Genomic DNA, 21,695 nt, shown 5'->3' with positions numbered 1-21,695 from the left:
ATGGCATGAAGGGAGGGAAAAGAGAGGAGGATACAGCAGGTGTTCCGTAAAATGTCTTCAAAGTATGATGTTGCCTCTATTAAAATACTTTTCTTTTTCAGGAAAACTTCATGGAAGTAATTAGAAATCAGGAATTTCTGTTGTTGCCAGCCACTGAAATTGCTAAACTTTTAGCAAGTGATGACATGAATATTCCTAATGAAGAAACTATACTGAATGCACTACTTACGTGGGTTCGACATGATTTGGAACAGAGAAGGAAAGATCTCAGTAAACTCCTGGCTTACATTAGACTGCCTCTGCTTGCTCCACAAGTAAATTGTTCAGTTCTTCTCTAGTTTATACCATGGTTACAGTGGGCATAATGTCTACAGTATAATTGTATTGATAGTGACAAATCATACAATTTATAGTGATCTGGATTCTTAGAGCTGTGTGTAAGAACTTAGCATGTTATATAGGCATGATAGTTTGGTGTCTCTGTCAACTGCAGCATCTTCTGATCCTAGGACACAAGAAGGGGGGGAAGCTTCTAGAAAAAGTTGGTTTTCTTGCCTATAAAAATGCTTTTCAAGGATATCTTAGTCACTAGAAGCTGTGTCCTTTAAATTTCTTCTATATGAAACTTGCATGGTTTATTTGGCTCATTACATTTCCTTCATGTAGAAATAGCCAGGAAATGCAATTTGAATTAATTGTTTGGAGTGATTTTTCTTCTATTAACTCTTGATAGGCCTTTACTGCGTACTTGTTGTTCTTCCCAGTCAATACTTTTTCTCCTTCTTGGAGAAGATTAACAGAAAATGTTGAGGAGGCTTTGGGCTCAGTTTGTTTAAATAGCTGGGAATTAGTTTCCCTGGTCCTGCAGGAATGACTACTCTTGTTAGTCTCATACTGATGCCCTCAAAGGCAGGGAGGCCCTGCAGAGAGACATCCACAGATCAGAGGACTGAGCAATCACCAGCTGTACAAAGTTTAACAAGGAAAAGTGCCAGACTCTGCAAATGGCGTAGGGCAACCCTGAATGTACAGACAGACTAGGGAATGAGATGCTGATGCCCTCAAAGGCAGGGAGGCCCTGCAGAGAGACATCCACAGATCAGAGGACTGAGCAATCACCAGCTGTACAAAGTTTAACAAGGAAAAGTGCCAGATGGCGTAGGGCAACCCTGGATGTACAGACAGACTGGGGAATAAGATGCTGGAAAGCAGTGACATGGAAAGGGATCTGGGGGTCCTGGTCAACAGAAAATTGAATGTGACTCAGCAGTGCCCTGGCAGCCAGGAGGGCCAACCCTTGTCCTGGGGGCATCAGGCACAGCATCACCAGCCAGGCAAGGGAGGGAGGGGATTGTCCTGCTCTGCTCGGCACTTGGGCTGCCTCATCTTGAATATTGTGTGCAGTTTTGGGCACCACAGTGTTAGAAGGATCTAAAGCTGTTAGAATGTGTCCAAAGGAGGGCAGCAAAGATGGTGAAGGGCCTTGAGGGGAAGCCCTCAAGTATAAGGAGTGGCTGAGGTCACTTGATGTGTTCAGCCTGGACACCTCATTGCAGTTACAACTGAGGGAAAGAAGAGGAGAGGCAGACACTGATCTCTTCACTGTAGTGCCCAGAGACAGGAACTGAGCATGAAGTTTTATCAGTGCAAATTTAGGCTGATATCAGGAGAAGGTTCTTCACCCAGAGGGTGGCTGGGCACTGGAACAGGCTCCCCAGAGAAGTGGTCACAGCCCTGACAGTTCAAGAAGTGTTTGGACAATGCTCTCAAACACATGGTGGTTCTTGGGGATGCCGTGTGGGGTGCTGGGAGTTGGACTTGAGATGAACCTTGTGGGTTCCTTCCAACTCTTATTTTGTGATTCTGCGATTCACTTCCTGATAGCAAGTTTGTAAACTAGGTTTGATTATTTTCATTTGTTTTTTCCTTTCTTATCTTTCCTTGCTGGACCTTCTTTAGTAATATTTAGTATTTACTATATAGTCAAAGGATTTTGCTTTATGATTTTCTGTTTGTTGAGTGATAATTCTCTCTTAAATGAAGAAAATAGGATTTTTATGGAACCTGAATAAAAAGTAAAATTCATTAACACACGAAAAATGGAGTTCAATTAATTCATAGTGATAAATCACATGCACTACATTCTGTGTATGACTTCTGATCTGATGTCCTCTTGCTGGATAGTAAGATTCTCTACCAAGCATTTTAGTATTTATTTTCATACTGATTATTATATATTCAAAAGCAGGATGTTCTCAGTTGTGGCCTTGACTTTGTCATTCACTTCTTCTAGAAATGTAATTCAGAATAAGGCAATTGACAAAGAGAAAATCATTCTTTTGTTGAACATTTAATTAACTGATAACTAAATAACCCCTGCTGTATTCCTTTTACTTAATTGGCTGTAATTGAAATGTCTTTAGAAACTGAAAGTACAGAATTTATCCCAGAAATATTTACTCAAATCAAATTATATCCACTCAGTAACTGATTAGGAAAATAGCAAGATGAAATACAGAAGCAAAATTATATTTTACTTATTATTTTATTTTTATTTTTCATCTCATCTCCAAATATATACTTATATTTCTAAAGCAATATTTTTCTGTTATCTTTTTATTTATTACTTTCTTTAACACATTAAAGTGTCAGAGCTTTGTTTTTAATATGGAAACATTTAGTAGATGAGTAAACTTATTTTAAGTGCCCAAAACAGTCTTAATGTTTTCAGAATCAAATTTTTCTTCATGATCATGTGACATTAGGCTATCTGACAGCAAATATAACATAATTAAAAGCTTTTTAGTTTTATGGTTGATAAGTTAAAGGTATTGGAAAGAAATTAAATTAGAAAATTGAACAACTTGCTGAAACCAAAACCATTGCAAGCAGAGACACTTTAAAAAAAATCTTCAGGAAATACTGTGAAACTGTAACACTGGAAGCAAAAAAATTATAAGTAATTGTTTGTTTAATTGATTGGCTTTATGCATTCTTTGTAGACATCTCTGGTTAGTGCAAGCAGTGTCCTAAATATCTGTACATTTCTTTTTCCTAAAGATGAATATTTGTCTGCCTTTTAAGCTCTAAGGTGGCAAATATTACATCTCTGATAAATAATGAAAAAGATGATGTAGAAATTTCTGAATTAGAAGATGGCTCAGATTCCTTTTAGACAGAAATTCTTAGTAAAGGAGTGTCTGCACTGTCTTTCTCCTTACCGGATTTGCAGTTACTGTGATTTCATGCTAACATGTCACTTGTAAATGCTGTTAAATGCTGAAAGCATTTCAGTACAAGGACCTATGTAAATAATAAAACTTGAAAAAAAATGTACTCTTAGTAAGCCCATTTTAAGTTCTTTGAGTGAGGAAAAATTGTAGTAGTTTTAGTTTCAAGAGCCTGCAGACTAGATTGCATTTCTTTTTAAATGAAAGAAAGTTGCTTTCAAAGACTGTGACTCTGTTCTGTGAGAAATTCTTTATAGATTGAGTGGGTTAGAAACGGTAGAAAATGTAGGTTGCATCTTGTTGTTGCAGAACTCACATTCACACATTGTGTTGCTTTAAATACTGTATGCTGCTTGTCCATCAGAAGAATATATTGAAAGTCTGAATTGGTCATGTTGTGTATGAGCCTTACTTTTCATGCATGCAGCTCTGAGTGTCTGATTTAGGACAACAGGAATTAATTTAATTGTTTTTTATATATTTTTAAACCGTGTGCAATTCTATAGCATTGCACACTGGCAGTTAAAAGGCAGCTTTTAGTTTATTATTTTATAATCACAAAGTGTCCCTGTGAAGTGATACAAGTGGTCCTTTGGGTCAAAAGGAGAAACAATGGAAGGTATGAAATTAAAGAATGAGATTAAGTTCCCTCTACTAATTTACATGAAAACACTTCATTTGCTATTTTAAATAGTGAGAACTTTAGGCACTTAAAGAAATGCTGCAGAAATCTCAGTTTTCTGAAAATCACTGATGAAGTGTTTTGAAAAGGTTTTTTATTCTCTCTGTGATGGTTAGTTATGTTTTCTGTCAAATTTTGTGTTATTTTGCCTGCTACTGAGGTGTTCAGGTTTAGCCATCTGTACTTACTTGTATTCCTTCTGGAAACATGGTGATATTTGCCACTTAGCAGCCCCAAGGCAGCTTCATTATATATAACCATATTGTGCACATCTGTTTCCCAGCAAGTCCCTTTAGTACTTATGATGACTGATGTCACAGCAGTTTTGTACCTGTTAGTGGTTGGCTGTCAACAGCTCAATAAAGACATCTCATTCTGGTTTGTGGACTTGCATGTCTAATATTCTAATAAAGTGTGTGGATTTTGACTTTTCAGAGGCATCTGCACTTTTTTCTCTCTCTTTTTCTGACAAATGTCCAAATCCCAGTGGGGCACTTGATTTATTTTTTTCTCTGTTATTCATGCCATGTTGTGCAGCTCAGAAAAAATGCCAGTTTCCAGACTTCTGATAATTATAATGTGACTCTCAACCTAATAATTTTTTTCCCTGCAGTTTGATAAATATGGAGTACAAACCACTCCAGAATCTTGGAACTTAAAAACTTCTGTTAGTAGACTTTAGTTTAATTTTATTAACATTTAAGGTTTAAAAGTTGCCAAATTTGCTTGCAAGTTTGATATAAAAATTTTAACAAAGGCTTTTATTAAGTGATACACTGTGATCTTGGTCACTGTCAGGGTGAGGAACAGAATATATATTAAAATATTCAGCATGTGCTGAAAGGGCTTTTACAGACCTCTGCATTGGATGCATTTGGGAATAAAAGCATAAGGTTGAACTGACTTACTTACCCAGAACCTGTTTCCATTTTCTTGAACGTTCCTGCACAGCACTGGAACTCAAGGAGATTATGTTTCCTTCCTTTGGACCATTAAGCTTAAATCATCCATTAAGATCATATGGCCTTCCTCTTTAAATATTTATTTATTCATTTATTTATTTGATGGTTTTGCTCAAAATATGAATGTTCTGTTTATTAGAAGTTTATTTTTGTCTAGCCTTTTTTATATGACCATTTTGAAAATACAGAGATTTTAAATCAGGCAGTGAAAGTGTTTGTATAAAATACTATCTTGGTAATCATGGTTTTATTTTTCTGTGGTTTATAGCAATACAGCTTGTTTGATTTGCTTTGTTTTTCACAGTTTTTGGCAGACATGGAGAACAACGCACTCTTTAGGGATGACATTGAATGTCAAAAACTCATTATGGAAGCAATGAAGTACCATCTGTTGCCAGAGAGACGACCTATGTTGCAAAGCCCTCGCACCAAACCTAGAAAATCTACAGTGGGCGTTTTGTTTGCAGTTGGAGGAATGGATGCAACAAAAGGTATTGGCTTATGTAATGTTTAGCTGATGAGCTGTTTTGGTTCTTTTTAAAAGAAATGTTTGGTAGATTTTTTTACAGCCTGTTAAATCTAAAATTCAAGGATTCAGAACATGAAACATCTAAAGTGTATGCTGTTTATTAGGTTATAAAGGCCTATATATCTTTGAGACTGCTGTAAATATTCTAAAATCTAGAGTTCTGATTTGAAATTACCATAGGAATAGCTGATTGCTGAGTACTGAAGTGTTTAATTGAATACAAACTAATCTTTATTTACTTGAGGGGGCAGTAATTTGGAAAAGGAAGAAAAGGTCTGAAAGGCCACAAAGGTGACCTACACATGCTTAAAAAAAAAGCCAAAACAACAAAAATATTTTCACTAATTGTTAAATAGTCCTGTCACAACTACTTGGATTATTTTTTATAGAAAATTCCATACTTTTTAATGGTAATTAGAAGGGATCTGGTAAGTTAGAAAATTTAAAGCAGAGAAAATATTTAATTTGTTCTTTTAAAGCTTTTCTTTGTAGTTTCTTTGCACATACCATCAACTTTTTTTGTCAAATATTACAGAACAGTTGATTTCAATATATGATTGCATTCAACATGGCTGGTTTATATTCCTAATATTTATATTTCTAAAGGCTTGATTCTGCAAAGTAGTTACAAAACCTGGTTTTTGTCTTGAAAAGCACCAAGAAAGTTGTCCTTTGTAATGGTGCGGGTAATTGCTGAGGAAGTCAAAAAAGACTATATGTCTACACAGACTTAAGAATATGCTGCAGAATATCATGGTGTCTTGTGGGAATCAGCATATTTCTAAAATAAAAACTATCCTAATGCTTCAGAACTTTTTCTTTTTCCATATGCAACTTGCATATATTGTCATCAGGAGCTACAAGCATTGAAAAATACGAACTTCGTACCAACACATGGACTCCAGTTGCAAACATGAATGGACGAAGATTACAGTTTGGAGTTGCAGTCTTAGATGACAAATTGTTTGTTGTTGGTGGCAGAGATGGACTGAAAACATTGAATACTGTGGAGTGCTACAACCCTAGATCAAAAACTTGGAGTGTAATGCCACCGATGTCCACTCATCGTCACGGTCTTGGTATGTACATCTCTGTAAAGTCTGACTGTATATTTTTTAAAGGTATGGAACAATCCTAACCAGTTTTTTTGTATGAGAAATAAAGTTTAGGGAGGGGGTGGAAATGTTGTTTAGACACCAACTGCTTATTCAGTGTCCTTTCTTCTTCAAATTATATTGAAGACTGTATTTGGTAGTATCAGCTACCAAAACTAATTTTTTTTTTCTTTTCGGTTTTGTGGTGCACACTGGACTGTCACTGAGAAATTCTGATCTTAATTATCTGATCTTTATTCACCTTATTACCTTGTTAGGATTGGTCAAAAAAACATATTGAGAAATAAAGTTTAGGTGAAGTGGTGGAAATTTTGTTTAGACACCAACTGCTTATTCAATGTCCTTTCTTCTTCACATTATATTGAAGATTGTATTTGGTAGTATCAGCTACCAAAATTAATTTTTTTTTTCTTTTCAGATTTGTGGTGCACGCTGGACTGTCACTAAGAAATTCTGATCTTTATTCCTCTTAATTATCTGATCTTTATTCACCTTAATTGTTTTTGTATCTGTATTTTAGGAGTAGCTGTGTTGGAAGGCCCCATGTATGCCGTAGGAGGACACGATGGCTGGAGCTACCTGAATACAGTAGAAAGATGGGATCCACAGGCTCGCCAGTGGAACTTTGTAGCTAGCATGTCAACTCCCAGGAGCACCGTCGGTGTAGCAATATTAAATGGAAAGTATGTGAAGGAATTTCTGTTTTCAAATTTAAAATCTCATTATTTTAATGTAATTAAAAGACCATCTTAAATGACTATTAATAATTTCTCTTGATAGATACCAGTTAGTAGCATTAAGAGCCAAGTCTTTTCATTCACAGAAGAGATACTGTGCTGGGTCAAGCAAGCCTCTCCACAGCCTTACAGCTGTATGCCAAGTGTACTAGGGCCCTCATCATGCTAGTGACAGTCAGCTGGACTTACTTCAGTATGGCAAGAGCTTTCTTATACCAAGAACCTGCTGCATTAGAGTATGAAATTTGGTAGAAAATAATCCCCCCTGCATTCCAGCAGCATCCCCAGAGATCACAGGGGCTGGGTGCAGCTGGCCTAATTTCTGTTTATAAGCAGTTCAGTGCTGTAAGTCTGGTTGCATTCAATACTTTAACAATCACAGATCCACAAACAGTGTGGTTTTTTTGAAGCTACAGAAATGCAGATTTGGAGCTGCTGATTATGAATGTACTTACTGCATCAGCACTAAATATACTAAAGCTAATCAGTGATTAACCAAGCTAAGTTAGCAATTCAAGCTAAATTAACAAATTCAGTCTCTTGCTTCACCCTTAATTAAGCTGAGTTTCACCTGGGTATGCATATACGCAGTCAGAGATGGAATTCTTACTAAAGTGCCCCTGCTTTGGGAGTGGAGAGAGGTGCAAGCCATATTTTGCCAGGATGACACAGCAGAAAAAAGCCACTGACTTACTGAGTATTTAGCCATTCTTAGGCTATGAAATCATTTGAGGTGATTTCTCACTGGATTTTACTTCTGGTGCATTGTTTCCTTTTTAGAATGGCTTCTGTGTTCCTACTTTTCCAACTAATAGTGCTGGGCATGTCTGCTACTCTGCCTAGATTGCTCATAAATTCTGTTCATAAGCTCTTTATGAAGTTTGGTTCTTTGATTAAAGGTTCATCTGTGATTGAGTCCTCCTAAACGCATTTTTTCCCCATTCATTTCAGTCAGCCCTTGCAAAAAACTGAAATCCTAGAAACCTTTTTCTTAGGACTAAGCAAATTGGGCCACCTAGTGGGTGTGAGGAATTTAAGGTAGTGCTGTCAGTCATTAACTAAAACCCTGGTCCAGAAAAGCATTTGAATGCCTAAGATGAGGCAGAGTAGAGATGGTGCATGCACAGATCCACTACTGAATTTGTCGTCCTGACCTTGCAAGTCACATACGTAATTTTGAAATTGTTAGCTATAGGCATAGGTTGGAATATAAATGCTGTGTAAGATATTCCATTTTCTGTAAATTATTGTTTTTATGCATTGATTGTTACAATGGGAAAATATTGGAGCAAAATCTTGCCTGAGTTTTCACAACAGAGTGGTCTACTGAAAGTTGAAAGTCTCCTTCTGAACTTCCCTATTTAACAAACTTGGAATCAGTCATTAGAAACTGTCTTCTTCAGACAACATTTATTTTTTTCTTTTTTTTTTTGTTTTACTTTGTAGGCTTTATGCAGTTGGTGGTCGAGATGGAAGTTCTTGTCTTAAGTCAGTAGAATGTTTTGATCCTCATACAAACAAATGGACTCTCTGTGCTCAGATGTCAAAAAGAAGAGGTGGTGTAGGTGTAACCACCTGGAATGGGTTCTTGTATGCAATAGGTGGCCACGATGCTCCAGCATCCAACTTAACATCCAGGCTGTCAGACTGCGTGGAAAGGTAATATCCTGATGGAGGATTAATAATAATTGTAATTACTATAATCCTGCCATGGGATTCTCATAGTGCTGGTCTATTGGGTGATTTATGGAAAGAGCTGTAAGAAGAAACCCAGTAAAATAGGTGTTATTTTTAGCATGAACAGAGGAAACCTACATATAAAAATATGCTCTGTAGGCATACTATGATTCAAAATGTTACCAGGACAGAATATTTAAAGCAAATTCTTCTTAATGCAATTCATCTAGATTATTTTAACAATCTCATTGAATGAATTATGTTTGATAACTGAAACAACGTGGAACTAAATGCTTTTAAAAATGGAGCAGATCTTCTTTCACACAAGAAGTCTGAATTTATTCATATAATAACTTCCAAAGGAATTAACAGTAAGGTTTTGTGGATCTTTATATATCTAATTCTTTTTTGTACCCCCTAATGGCACTGGGAAATTGGCATGTAATTCAATCATTCCTAGGTTGGTATATCTTTCTGTAAAGTGATTAATGAACGACTGTATCACAAATTGCAGAAGTACAAGTGATACATAAAATAATTCTAAAAGATAGTGCATACTTCATAATTCACTGTATTAAATCTTCACTGGCATTTTAGGTATTTCTGAACTATGCTTTAATTCTCTCCCTGCTCTCCCACCACCAGCTGTAAAACTTTTCTTCTTTCATGTTACCTCCCAACACTTAGAGTAAGTCCTCATCGCCCATATTTTTCTTTTACTAAATTTATTCATGCCAGGAATATATTCTACCCTGAACCCCAAAAAAACCCAAACAAACAAAAAACCACAAACTAAACCAAAACAGCAACAACAACAAAAACCCACATCACAAAAATTCACCACAAGAGAGCTGTAGTTTTCAAACCTTCAGAGTCCTAGTAGACCTGAAAACACAGCGTGGCCCATAGCCCTTAACATGTGGAAGTTGCATTGGAAAGACCCCAGAAAGGTTTGCAGATAGGAAGTTACTTCTCAACAAATACCAAATTTTTAGGGCTATACAGATAATCAGAAACCCAAGAGAAGCAGTAAGTCTGTGTATTTTTCTACATCAGTATTTTCTGAAACCAAGTTACAGAACTCATGACTTTAATAAATAGGAATCATCTTCTAATGCATTTTGTCCTTGCTCTTTAAGTGAGTTGAAATTGAAGACCATCAAATTCATGGAATTAGTTCCTTAAAAAAATTAAAGAATAAAGAAATTTTAATTTTAAAAATCGGGCTTTTATAACCACACTAAACTACTAAAATATATTTTGCAACAGACATTGCTATTCTCAGATAAATACAATTGCTTATAAATTACAAAATAATTGGAAAAGTAATTTCTACATTTAGCTTACTAATCACCATCTTCTATTTGCATGTGTGTTTCAAGTAGCGTTTTCGTGTTACAGTTATGCTTGCATGCATTTGTGTAATACATTGACTAGAGGACAGCAAATAAAATTGTTAGAGCTCTTTGTATCTATGCTCTTCATGCAAAAAAATTAAGACTACTGTCTTTCAACTTGTTTTTAGCAAGTATGATCTTACCAAATAATTATTTTCTTTGTACAGTTTTTTAGAGCCCTTCAGAGCTCTGTAATTGCATTCATTCTGCTAAAAGCATCTGCACTCTTAAAAAAAGATTGTCTCTTTTAGTCAGATTAAAATATATTCTTTGCCATAAGCATAGTGTGGAGTCTCCTATGTAGTTCTCAATTTGACTTGTAAAGAATGTTGATAATGTTCTAGAGCCACACAATTTTTTTTATTAAACCATCTGCCGTTTACTGTGCTGATATTTCTGATTTCAAAAGTGTTGTAAATTGTCTTAAGGATTTTGCATTTCCCATATAATTTTCTCAAATCACTTTTGGGGGTCATATTTTTGAAATTGGTAATCTTAGTACCAAACCAAATTTTACCAGGCTGTGCTTTGACATACTTAAAGCAAGCACTTGCTCTGCTGTGGTGTAGCAGCAGAACTGTTTGTGTTATGGTATGTTTAGACATAGAAAATGTAGTAAGAGCAGCTGTGTATGGCTGTATGCCTATCTGGAAAGCAGCAGGAAGTAGATATCTGGCTAGTAGTGACTTGTGTTACCAGATAACTAAAGAAACAGTGTCAAAGGGAGACGAATTGAAGGGGAGAGTCCTTTGAAATGACACCCAGATCAGTGCTGTCCTGTTTTCTGCTACCTTGGCAGCATCAACTCCAGTACATTTTGTTGTTGTTGTTGAATTTTGGTAACAGTTTTAGAGCATAACACAAATTATCTTTCAGGTATGATCCCAAAACAGACATGTGGACTGCTGTGGCCTCTATGAGCATTAGCAGAGATGCAGTGGGAGTGTGTCTTCTTGGTGACAAGTTGTATGCTGTTGGAGGATATGATGGGCAAACATATCTTAACACCGTGGAGTCTTATGATCCCCAGACAAATGAATGGACACAGGTATAGTTTCTGATCAGACCATACACTACTATTAATACTGCTATTTCAAATGTGCCTCCTTTTGCAAGGAAAATTCAAATATTCCTTTTCTAAAAATCAGTTTCTTACTAGTCTCTTGTGAGTCTCTTTTTTTCCTTTGTGGACCATCTTGGGATGACTTCTCTTGAACAGACAGTTGTTAATTTCCAATAAACTGCCCTCCTTTCTTTTTCAAGAGTATAGCTATTTTCTTTGACAATTTCAGCTACTTTTAATAAAATGTATTGCCACATTCCCCAAACTATCATAAAGGATTCTGTTTACATGACTTCCTGTTCTGAAGATAAATGATAAATGTAGATTAGTTTTAGCTCTAATGTGTCTTTCAACATTTATTTTGTCAAGGTTTTGGTCATTTTTTCATAAATATTCCCTTCCTGAGGTGAATGCTATGTGGAGTGCATGCAGGTTCCAGAAAGCCTTTACCCATTTTTGTTTTTGCAATTTTAAAATAAAAATAATTCTACCGTTCATGACCAGAAACTATTACTGTCAGTTCAGAGCTTGGTTACTTTTGTATAGCTCCAGGAATGTGTCTCTCTGCAGGAAAAGCACACACAAGGACATGCTGAGCTGACTGTCCTTTGGTATCCAATGCCATTTGAGATACCCTAAAGCATCTATATCCACAAAAGGCTGGCAGATGCAGCACAGACTCTGTGGGACACCAAGGCCCTCCTGCAGTCCAGTTGCAGACCAGGATGAATGTCCAAGCTCATCTGTAGTAGCATCAGACACCAGTATTTAGGCTACTGAATCCTGAGCCACCAGAATATGTTATTCTGGTAATAGCCCCAAATTCTTAATTTAAAAAGAGAACTAAACTGCTGTTTATAAAAATCTCTGGAACACAAAAAAAAAAACCTCAGATGTCCATTTCCCTCCATTTCATACTGCTGCAAGCTCTTAAAACACAAGTCATCAAGGAGGATCATAAGAGCTTGTGGCATTCACTGGTACTGGTAATGATAACCCATGGCATTGTTAGTCCTGCTAAAGGAAAAAAAAAAAGGTGTATCAGAGGACAGAAACTGCTTCTCACCAGAAGAGAGAAACTGTGCTTGTCATCATTGCATCTAAATGAATCTCACATGTCCAGGTGGTGACCATCTGTATGTACCTCTGTATCCTTAGCCTTGACCCTCTATGTCTCACTGAAAGCCACGATCCCAGTTTACAGGATAGTTTCAAACTTCTCCCAGGGGAATTAGGAAATATTTGTGTACCTTCCTTCTCTCATTATGTCAGCAGTCTTCCACCTCTTCATCTTCACACAACTCAGAAGAAGGCAGTGGAATTTTCTTAGGTGAAGGTTGTCAGAGCCACAGACAGCTCTATAAAAGTCTGTTGTTCCTGGGGAAAAAAGAAATAGGGGAGTTGGCATAAACAGCTGTTTTTGTCTTCAGGATAGTCTCTGTACCACTTGGTGTGCTATTCACATACATTGCATTACTATGCAAGTTAAGAGGGGAAGGAAAGGGGAATGTTAGAAACTACTGCCCTCCATTCAAGTCCAGCAGAATCTCAGCAGAAAAGGGTCTTGCTAGAAGTAAATTCTGTTTGCAATTAAAGAATAAAGACTGGTAATTTTATTCTGATTTCAAGAACTCTTAACAGGATTTTATCAAATAATGAAGTAAAAAGGAGAGGTTGCCCCTATAATTTTAGGCATTTTCTGTTTCTGAGAAATGCATTATTTTACCACCCTTTACTCAATCATCTGACTGTCTAGCTCAGGTATCCAGTTTGTACTATAACAAAGGTTTTTTTTTCCTGTGATACTGAATAATTGAAATTATCATTAAGAATTGCTTGATGTCATTAGGGCTTGCCATTGTTTTCAGAGTGCTTCACTCTGTTATATAAAATATCTTTACCTTTTCTTTGTGTTTGTATCCAATTTTGGACTAATTTGTAAGTCATGTTAACAGAGCATGGGTGATATTGTCATTCTGCTGCAGCCATATAATTAGGGGAGAAATCACTTAAAACTGACTGCATTTATCTCACTGATGATTTGTTTGTTTGTTTACAGGTTGCACCTTTGTGCTTAGGAAGAGCTGGAGCATGTGTTGTGACTGTAAAACTCTGAATTAATTTCTCTGGGAAGGTGACATTCTCCTGTTTAGACTCAGAGGATTACTTTTTCCTCAAGCAAACTACAAGTGCACCACTCAACACCAAGTGCAGGACATCTACCACAGCGAAGTGTTTGGTCTGAAGCTGACATGATGTTCTTATGGACCAATATTAAGCACTTTTAAAAAACTTTTGTTATGCATATGTTACAAGAATTCTACTTGTAAGAAAGTCAACTGCAACCTGCCCGTTGGCAGTAGAGGACTTCTGTTTAGGACATGCTAAGAAAATGAGTGAACTCAGTATCATAATCAAATGTTATGGTTCCGGGGCCTTGATTTCCCTAAATGCAAAGCAATGATGCTATAAATGGATATACTTTGATATAGTTGGGTCTGTCTCTGGATGAAACAAGTTATAGGATTGGACCCCATAGATTTAATTTGCCTGTAATAAATGCAAATAAGTATCTGAGTAACTACAAGGCAGGCTAGCAAACCAATGCAAACTGTTGTAAATGGCAGGTGTAATGCCTGCCTTGGAAATGAAGTTGTGTATTTGGTGAATCTTTTGCACTTTTTAGCATCATTCCTAGTTTAGCAAACTTTTTATTTAACCAAAGCCTTATTTTAAATATTGTCTTATGCTAACAGAAACCTGCTATTTAATAATTTCTGGCAGATATTTTTGACATCCAGTGTACTTTTTGGATTTTCAAAGTTGTTATGCAAGATGCAGAACATCATACCTTTTCCTCTGCTTTGGTTCTTGTATTTACTTTGCTGTTTGTGTGCATTATTGGAAGAATTCTAAAGTGTGATTAACAATTAACCAATATAAGTTTAATATTTGCACTTTGGAATTTTTGAAGCATTCCATTACATCTAGACTAATTACATTTTTAAATGAGGCTTTGCACTACTATGAGAAGTATAATTTTATAAGATGAAGAAACTGTCTGTCTTTCCTGTAAGGTTATTTAAAAATGTAAAGGGCCCAATCCTGCCAGATGCTCAGCTGCCACCATTGAAGCATGTTCAGCATCTTACAGGACAGCGAAGTGTTCCTCGCAGGGCTCTATCAAATTAGTTACCTTATTTAACAGTTACCTAATTTTTTAAGATACTTCATAATTTGCCTTTCTCGAGCCCTCTGCTGTTACACCGAATTGCTTTGAACGGTCTAAATGTTCTCGGGAGAAGTCTTTTTGTATTTGCTTTTACGTGCCTTGTCCCTTATGTTTCCCGAATATCACCGCGCGTGAAAAACGGGAAGATGTGAACTCATTGAATGTTTTGGGTTTGTTTTTTTTTTTTTTAAAGTTTGAAGTGCCCGATACCCAAAGTCCTTTGTACATTTGTAATTTCAAACACGTGTTTTAACGCTCTCGGCGAACTATTTATTGTTTTAAAAGAAATCGGTGACACTTTGTGATGAAGCTTTGCAGTTGGAATACAGCTGATCTCAAGAGGCTTTGCTGGCGGGTTGTGTGCCTTTATTCCCTGGCTTAGAAGCCCGTTCTGCATGCCTGCGGTCTAAAACCCTCCTTTTCCTCTGAGCGCTGCCCGCACCCCGCTCTGGGGGCCGCGGCCTCACGCCGAGCTCCGCCCGCCGGGGCCGGGGCCGGGCCGGGCCCGCTCCGTCTCCGCGGTAACGGCGGCGCGGCGGGCGGGCGGCGCATGCGCGGTGCCGGCAGCCCGCGGGGCCGCGATGAAGGTGGGTGCGGGCTCCCGCCCCGCGGAGCGAGCGGGCCGTGCCGCTTGCGGCCTGGGCGGCCAGGGAGGCGCGGCGGGAAGGGCCGCCAGCGAGCGGCAGGGGGCCTGGTGTGCGTGCCTGCACTCCGGCGGTTGTTTACTTTGGCGTGGAGGGACTTCGGGCGGAAGGGAGCTTAAAGGGCATAGAGTTAAACAGCTCTACGATGGGCAGGCACATCTTCACTAGCCCAGGGCTCCATCCAGCCTGTCCTCGTGCGCTTCCGAGGATGAGGTGTGCACAACTTGTGCGGGAAGCTGTACTAGTGCCTCTCCACCTTCGCAGGAAATCCCTCTTAGTAACTAATGTAAACATACTCTCTCGGTTTGAAGCCGTTCCCCCTCGCTCTGTGGCTGCATGCCCTTATAATAGTCGCTCTCTGTCTATCCTGTGTGTTTCCTCAGGTACTGGAAGGCCACAATTAGGTCACGCCAAAGCCTTCGCTTCTCGGGGCTGAGCAATCCCAGTTCTCTCAGCCTTTCCTCATAGATGGAGAGGTGCTTCATGCCTCAAATCATCTTTCTCACAAGCCCTCCTCCTTAAATTATTTTTCAAAATCCAACGTCGTTGTCAGATGTCGTTTATGACTGTGGCATGTGGTGGTGGTGTTTTTGCTGGTTTTGTGAGCAGAACACAGATTCAGTGTGAAGAGTGCCTCAGTTTACATTGACCCAAAAAGAAGGGATAAGAACCTGTGGCAGACTTGAGGAAACCTCACAGGCATTTGGTGGACAGCAGGTGTTGCTGTTTATCTTATGACATGTAGGGATATAAGTCACGATAGCAAGCTGTGAAACAAACTTTTGGGCTTTATCTTACACCCAGTTTACAGAAAAATATCTGTGGGTGGTGTGAAAGGAAAAAGATGTTCAGAAATTTTCTCTGTTGGAAGTCAGAATCTCTTTCTATAGTGTGTTGGTTTGAGATCTTAGCTTTTAAGACCCAGCAATTCAGAGTAACAAAAAGGTTACTTATCTCTAAAAGAGTGAATGTTGAGCCTTCTGTCTTTACAAACTAAGGATGCTTTCTGGTCCCAGACTTCTCCATTAAATTTAGAGAACTATTAACAATGTTGTCTTTGAACTAGAAGGGGAGAGTCTCATGCAATTTTTATTCTTGTAAATAAGAGGCAAAAATAATAGTTTATTATTAATAGAGTTGCAGTTCTGTATGCGAACACCTAGCAGCAGAAATTTCAGTTTTTTCCACTCAAATTGAAGTTTATCTGGGATTTTAAACATTTTATTGAATGTTTATCTGGGATTTTGGTACTTCAGTGCATTGGAATCACGCAGAAGTTTGGTTTGGATTGTTGGGGGGCGGGGAGGGTTTATCTCCACAGTACTCAGTTGCTAACATGCTAGGCAGCTGTAGTATTCTTATATATTATGATTTTGAGATGTATCATTTCCTACTTTTGTTTTTCCCCCAGCAAGTATTCAGTCTGTATGAAAAAGCTTGGTCTGGTTCTCCTGTGCAGTTTGCTTGGCAGAAAACTTTAGGAAATTTTCTTGCTGTAATAGGGTAAGTCTGCAACTATTCATTGCATTTGTCCATCAGAATTACTGATTAAGAAAGGGAATTATTCTGTATATTAATCTTTTCTAGAGGTGATCGTTCTGTGAAAATTTTTGATCGTCATGGACAGAAGAGAAATGAAATCAACCTGCCAGGGTAGGTACCAAGATAGGTTTAAATTATTTTCTTTGTTGTTTTCTTTAAAAATGCTTCTCTTCTGGTGAGGTGCATTAGACAATGCTAGAAATTTGTAGGATGATATACTATCTCTGGTGAACATACCTGGCAGAGAAGACAAATTATGTCATTAAAATGTAAAAAAAAAGACCTATCACATTAAGAAGGATCATAATGAGGTTGTGTGCAATATATCCTTGCATTCTTGCTACTGTTGATTTTCTAACAATTTGTTAGCATGGCTTTGCTGAGGAAATGTACTTCTTTGGTTTTGTGCTTCTGTTCACATCAGTGGCATAAATGTACACATTGGCATTGTTGCTTTAGGTCAAGGTGATACTTTTTTCAAAGCTTATCACACTTTGGTTCACATCAGAGAGTGGTATGGGAGTTTACAAACTGGATTTTTTCAGATTAAATCTAAAAACTTATGTACTTTGGGAGATACATTGAACTTCTTAAAAGGCAGTGAGACCATAGGAGCAGGCTGGATATGGACTGGGAAACCTCTCTAGGGAAAAAATGGTGTGACATTGTGAAGAATCATGTTTCCACAGCAACACTGGGTCATCATATTGGTTTGCTCAATAAACACATTTTTACTGAGCACCATTATTGCCTCGTGTTAGTTTCATTTGTGTACTGTTCCTCTCTTCTTAGCACTTCAACTGTTCTTAGTCATCATGCAAAATTTTTATTTTATTTCCAACTACCTGATGAATTTTGATTAAAATAAACCCCTTAGTCAAGGCAAAACTCCCTTGGTCTTTCAGGCTGAAACCTCAAGTCAAGAGTATAACTTAAATTTCCAGACTGTCACTTACATAGCCCTGTGTCATTGGTAAAAATGAGCCAGAATCACTTAGTTCCCCAAGAAGTCTAGAAATCCAGTTTTTGTAGTTCATGGTAGTTGCCAGCTTGCACCAAACCAAGAGGTGCAATTCTCATTGTCTTTACCAGACTCACATGTATTTCACTGACCATCACACCTTGCTGTTTGGGTTAGGAGTCATTCATAATATGGTGTGGCTGTGTCACTCCCTTTTGCTTGGTAATATCCATGGCCCAGCTCTCTGTGCAGTGTTTTGCACAATGTGTGATAAATGCATATTCTCTCCAGAAAACTCTGCAAAGTGAGGAAAGCTGTGTGGAATCAGAGGTGTATTATCAGAAAAATATTCCCAACTCTGAATAGCTTCTAACAAACCACAGCCTTACAGAGGACTCTCGGTGTCTCTTGAAAATCAAAGTGGCAGTATTTCAAGTACTAAAACATAGGTAGCAGTGTATTTTATGACCTTCCTCTCAGTCCCTGTCATCTGTGAGATTTGAATAAGAGTGGGGTTGCTATAGAACTAGTTTACAGATAAATCTGCAGTTGGGTTTGCAGGGGAGGAGAAGGGGAAAATAGCACTCAGTGGCATAGTACTGGCTGTTTCTGTACACTTACAAACACATTTTAACATTCCTAGTGATTTTTTTTCTTTCTTCAGGAACTGTGTTGCTATGGACTGGGATAAGGATGGAGATACTTTAGCAATAATCACAGACAAATCTAGCACCATATTTCTGTGGGATGCAATCACAAGCAAAACAAGCCAAGTAGACAGTGGCATGAGGTAAGAATTTTTTTTTAATGTGGGTATTTAAAGACTTGGACCACTGTGACTTGTTGACGTGGAGGCTGTTTTTCAAGATCATCTTTTTATTAGAGACCTCATAATATATATACTAATTAAACTAATATGCTACAGTTCATTGCTAAATTATTTTTACATGATTTGCTGGTTTTGAAGTGTTGGTTGTGGATGGGGATTTTGGGGGTTGCAGGGTGTTTGTTTAATTTTTGAGTGTCAGCAGTGCTATTGTCTCTAGAGAACTTCTCTTCAATGTTTCGACTTTGTGGTAGCAACAAGGATGGGTGAATTTTTCATGTATCTGCACTTGCTACTCTTTCTCCTAAGTCTTTCACACCAGCTAAAGGGAGCTTAAAAGTACAGGAAGTGATGTCAGTGGTGCTAAGAATTTTTTCCCCCTTAGATTGATAAGGGGGCTAAAATGCTATTCACAAAGTAGACTAGTTTAGGATGAAAGGAGATATCTAAGGTTTGAAGCCTTACCTTTCTGAATTTGGCCACAGACTTTAGACTCTTCTGGTGTCTGCATAACCATCAAGCTTTGGGTTAATAGATAAGCTTGGTTTAACAATTGAACTTCTGGCTTCTTTGAGTCTATTCCACTAAACTCTTGCATTCTACATAAACATTCTTCCTGTAGGAGAGAGAGTGGAAACAACTCTTTCCTATGTTTGTTAAGATGTATGTTATACACATATTATATTGAGGGAATGAACAGACCATATTGTACCATTTTCATGTGTGAACAAATACTATGGGGAGAAGAGTAACCTGGCAGTATGCAAGCAAAAAAGAGCTTAGAAGGTACAGAATGATCTGCAGTAAATTGCAGTTCCTTCATGATCTTTCTTTCTAATACTGGAGGTAAATTGCTTACTGGAGGCAGTCTTCCTAGGACATTATATATCAATGTAAGTCCCTGATCCATTTTTTGTCACAAAAAAAGTTCTGTTTAAGCAGAACAAGCACCAAGACATAAACAGTGTGATAATGAGGCTTTTCTGATATCCTTCCCTTTTTGAAATTAGAAAAGTACCCTTATATGCAAACCAAATATTTTGGAGGTCATTTCACATGTCAGTATTTCAAATTTCTGTTGCATGCCTAGACTGAAACTTAAAAGGCTGGGAGAGACTGCACTAATTAGAAAATTCTGGTTTATAGGTTTTTTTGCTTAAGGGGCACTTGATTTTTTTACATCATATATAGTATCTGTATAGCCTTAATTATACACCAAAATGGCCTTGCTCTATCTGAAAGTTCAAATTAAAATAGATCTTCCTAACTTCTTTATTGCATTGACTAGAACCAGACCTACTCGCTTTTGAGTTGCCTAAATGCATAGGGTTATTGAAGAACAAACAAAAAACAATACAAAAAGCGACTGGAAAATTAGCAGTGGTTCCATCAAAGACTGTTGATGTTTGCAGACCCATTTTTATTAGTACAAGTCATGTTACATTGCCTAATAAAAATTTTATTACTTTTACTATCTTCTGCATACTTAGATAATTCTGATATTGGTCGAGAACATTTGCTTAATTTGAAAGTTCTCCTTGGTCTGTATGACTCATAGAAATTGAAGACAAATGTAAAATTTATTTAATTTATTTTTAATGTGTGAACACATGAAAGGAATCTCTGCTATACAAAGTAATTTTTTTCTTTGTTTTAGGGATGCAATGTCTTTCTTGTTATGGTCTCGAGTTGGAGCTTTACTTGCTGTTGGAACAACAAAGGGAAACTTACTCATATATAACCGTCAGACGTCTCGCAAGATTTCTGTTCTTGGTATGGACTGCTTTGAAACTACTCTGGCACATGTGAAAGTGGAATTTTGCTAATATAACTAGTTTCCTTTCCAGTTCTCTGTGTGAACATGCAGGTAAAAATGTGCTCATACTCAGCTTGCACCTTCTACTTTGGTGTACTCAGGAGAGTATTTTTAGAGAATACTAAGTTTTATAGATATATATATATGTGTATGTATGTATACATACACACAAATACCTAACACTGCCTTACTGCTTCCTGGGGAACTTGTGATACCTTTCTTGCAAAGGAATTGTGTGGTTGTTCATTTGCTAAGTTACTCTTTCTTACCTGCTTAGAGTACCTCTGGGTATAAAGGCTAAGGATGTAACACATTTCCCAGAAATGTGGTGCAAAGAAATGGAAGAACAAGGGCTGTGCTGTTTCATATAAAGTCAAAAAACTTCCATCTGAGAGCAGATTTTTATAAACAGGGCTCTTGCTCTGACAGGCTGTTTCACATTCTGACAATATTTTTATTTGTGGTTGTGTTTGATTTGTGTTGTATAGGTTTTTTTCTTTTCCAGGTAAACACACTAAGAGGATTACTTGTGGCTGTTGGAGTACTGAAAACCTCCTTGCTTTAGGAGGTGAAGACAGAATGATTACTATAAGCAATCAGGAAGGGGATACTATAAGACAGGTAGCATTTATAATGGACATTTGATTTTAAGATGTACTCCTGGTTTCCAGGAAAGCTGGGACCTATGGGATCTTGTGCCTTTTGAATCCCAGGGCTTTCAAGGACAAGGAGCTTTTCTTTTTTCAGTATATTTTATGCTAACATGTCATTAAGACCCAAACTGAGGTCATGTCTTCTCCAATTATATTCTTGCTTTTGGTACTAAATGTAGTAGTAACTTTCCCTGTCTGTCCTTATGCAAAATTATACGTGGCAGAAATAATGCAATTATTTATCATCAGTATGGGCTACATTAACTGTTGATTTCTCAATCTGCACTTCTTTCTTGCAGACCTCAATCAGCTCGGATCCCAGTGACATGCAGTTCTCAGTTATGAAGACTGATGAAAGAGTATCAACCAGGGAAAGCACAGTAAGAAGTCACTACAAAATCCTGTAGTTCAAGTGGGAATAATCTAACAGGATAACTCCATGTGACCTTTTCTTCTGAGGAAATGGAGCTGACTTCTGTAGGAGAAAGTCTTGAATTTGAGATGTGTGTTCTGCTGAGCCTGCATTTAGACTTGTGAATCACTGGCCCATGAAGGGGAACGTCCTGAAAGTCTCTTCTACTGTTGATGGAGATTCAGAATTAAGATCAATGGGATTCTTAAGGATTATT

General features: G+C 37.6%; 2 protein-coding genes across 8 annotated transcripts in view; both read left to right on the top strand.

The window, feature by feature from the left end:
* Positions 1-14,968, top strand: part of KLHL5 (kelch like family member 5) — a 51,147-nt gene extending 36,179 nt beyond the window's left edge. For all 4 annotated transcript variants that reach the window (XM_039698968.1, XM_039698967.1, XM_039698966.1 and 1 more), the window contains 7 exons: positions 102-314; positions 5,179-5,365; positions 6,258-6,482; positions 7,039-7,201; positions 8,702-8,914; positions 11,206-11,377; positions 13,452-14,968. In XM_039698968.1, the coding sequence (XP_039554902.1) occupies positions 102-314; positions 5,179-5,365; positions 6,258-6,482; positions 7,039-7,201; positions 8,702-8,914; positions 11,206-11,377; positions 13,452-13,508 (1,230 nt within the window). In that variant the 3' untranslated portion in view covers positions 13,509-14,968. The remainder of the gene's footprint in view (positions 1-101; positions 315-5,178; positions 5,366-6,257; positions 6,483-7,038; positions 7,202-8,701; positions 8,915-11,205; positions 11,378-13,451) is intronic.
* A 207-nt stretch (positions 14,969-15,175) lies between these two features.
* The window catches only part of WDR19 (WD repeat domain 19), a 39,509-nt gene continuing 32,989 nt past the window's right edge, over positions 15,176-21,695 (top strand). The window contains exons 1-7 of one of the 4 annotated variants that reach the window (XM_039698943.1): positions 15,176-15,211; positions 16,680-16,771; positions 16,856-16,921; positions 18,436-18,561; positions 20,255-20,370; positions 20,919-21,034; positions 21,366-21,446. In XM_039698943.1, coding sequence (XP_039554877.1) covers positions 15,206-15,211; positions 16,680-16,771; positions 16,856-16,921; positions 18,436-18,561; positions 20,255-20,370; positions 20,919-21,034; positions 21,366-21,446 — 603 coding nt within the window. In that variant the 5' untranslated portion in view covers positions 15,176-15,205. The other 3 variants (XM_039698942.1, XM_039698941.1, XM_039698944.1) reach the window with 3 other exon arrangements.

Source organism: Passer montanus, unplaced genomic scaffold (assembly GCF_014805655.1).
Source record: "Passer montanus isolate IOZ18808 unplaced genomic scaffold, ASM1480565v1 scaffold13, whole genome shotgun sequence".
In the NCBI taxonomy this organism is placed as follows: Eukaryota; Metazoa; Chordata; class Aves; order Passeriformes; family Passeridae; genus Passer; species Passer montanus.
The sequence above is the reverse complement of the archived record's forward strand: the minus strand, read 5'-3'. Positions and strand labels throughout refer to the sequence as shown.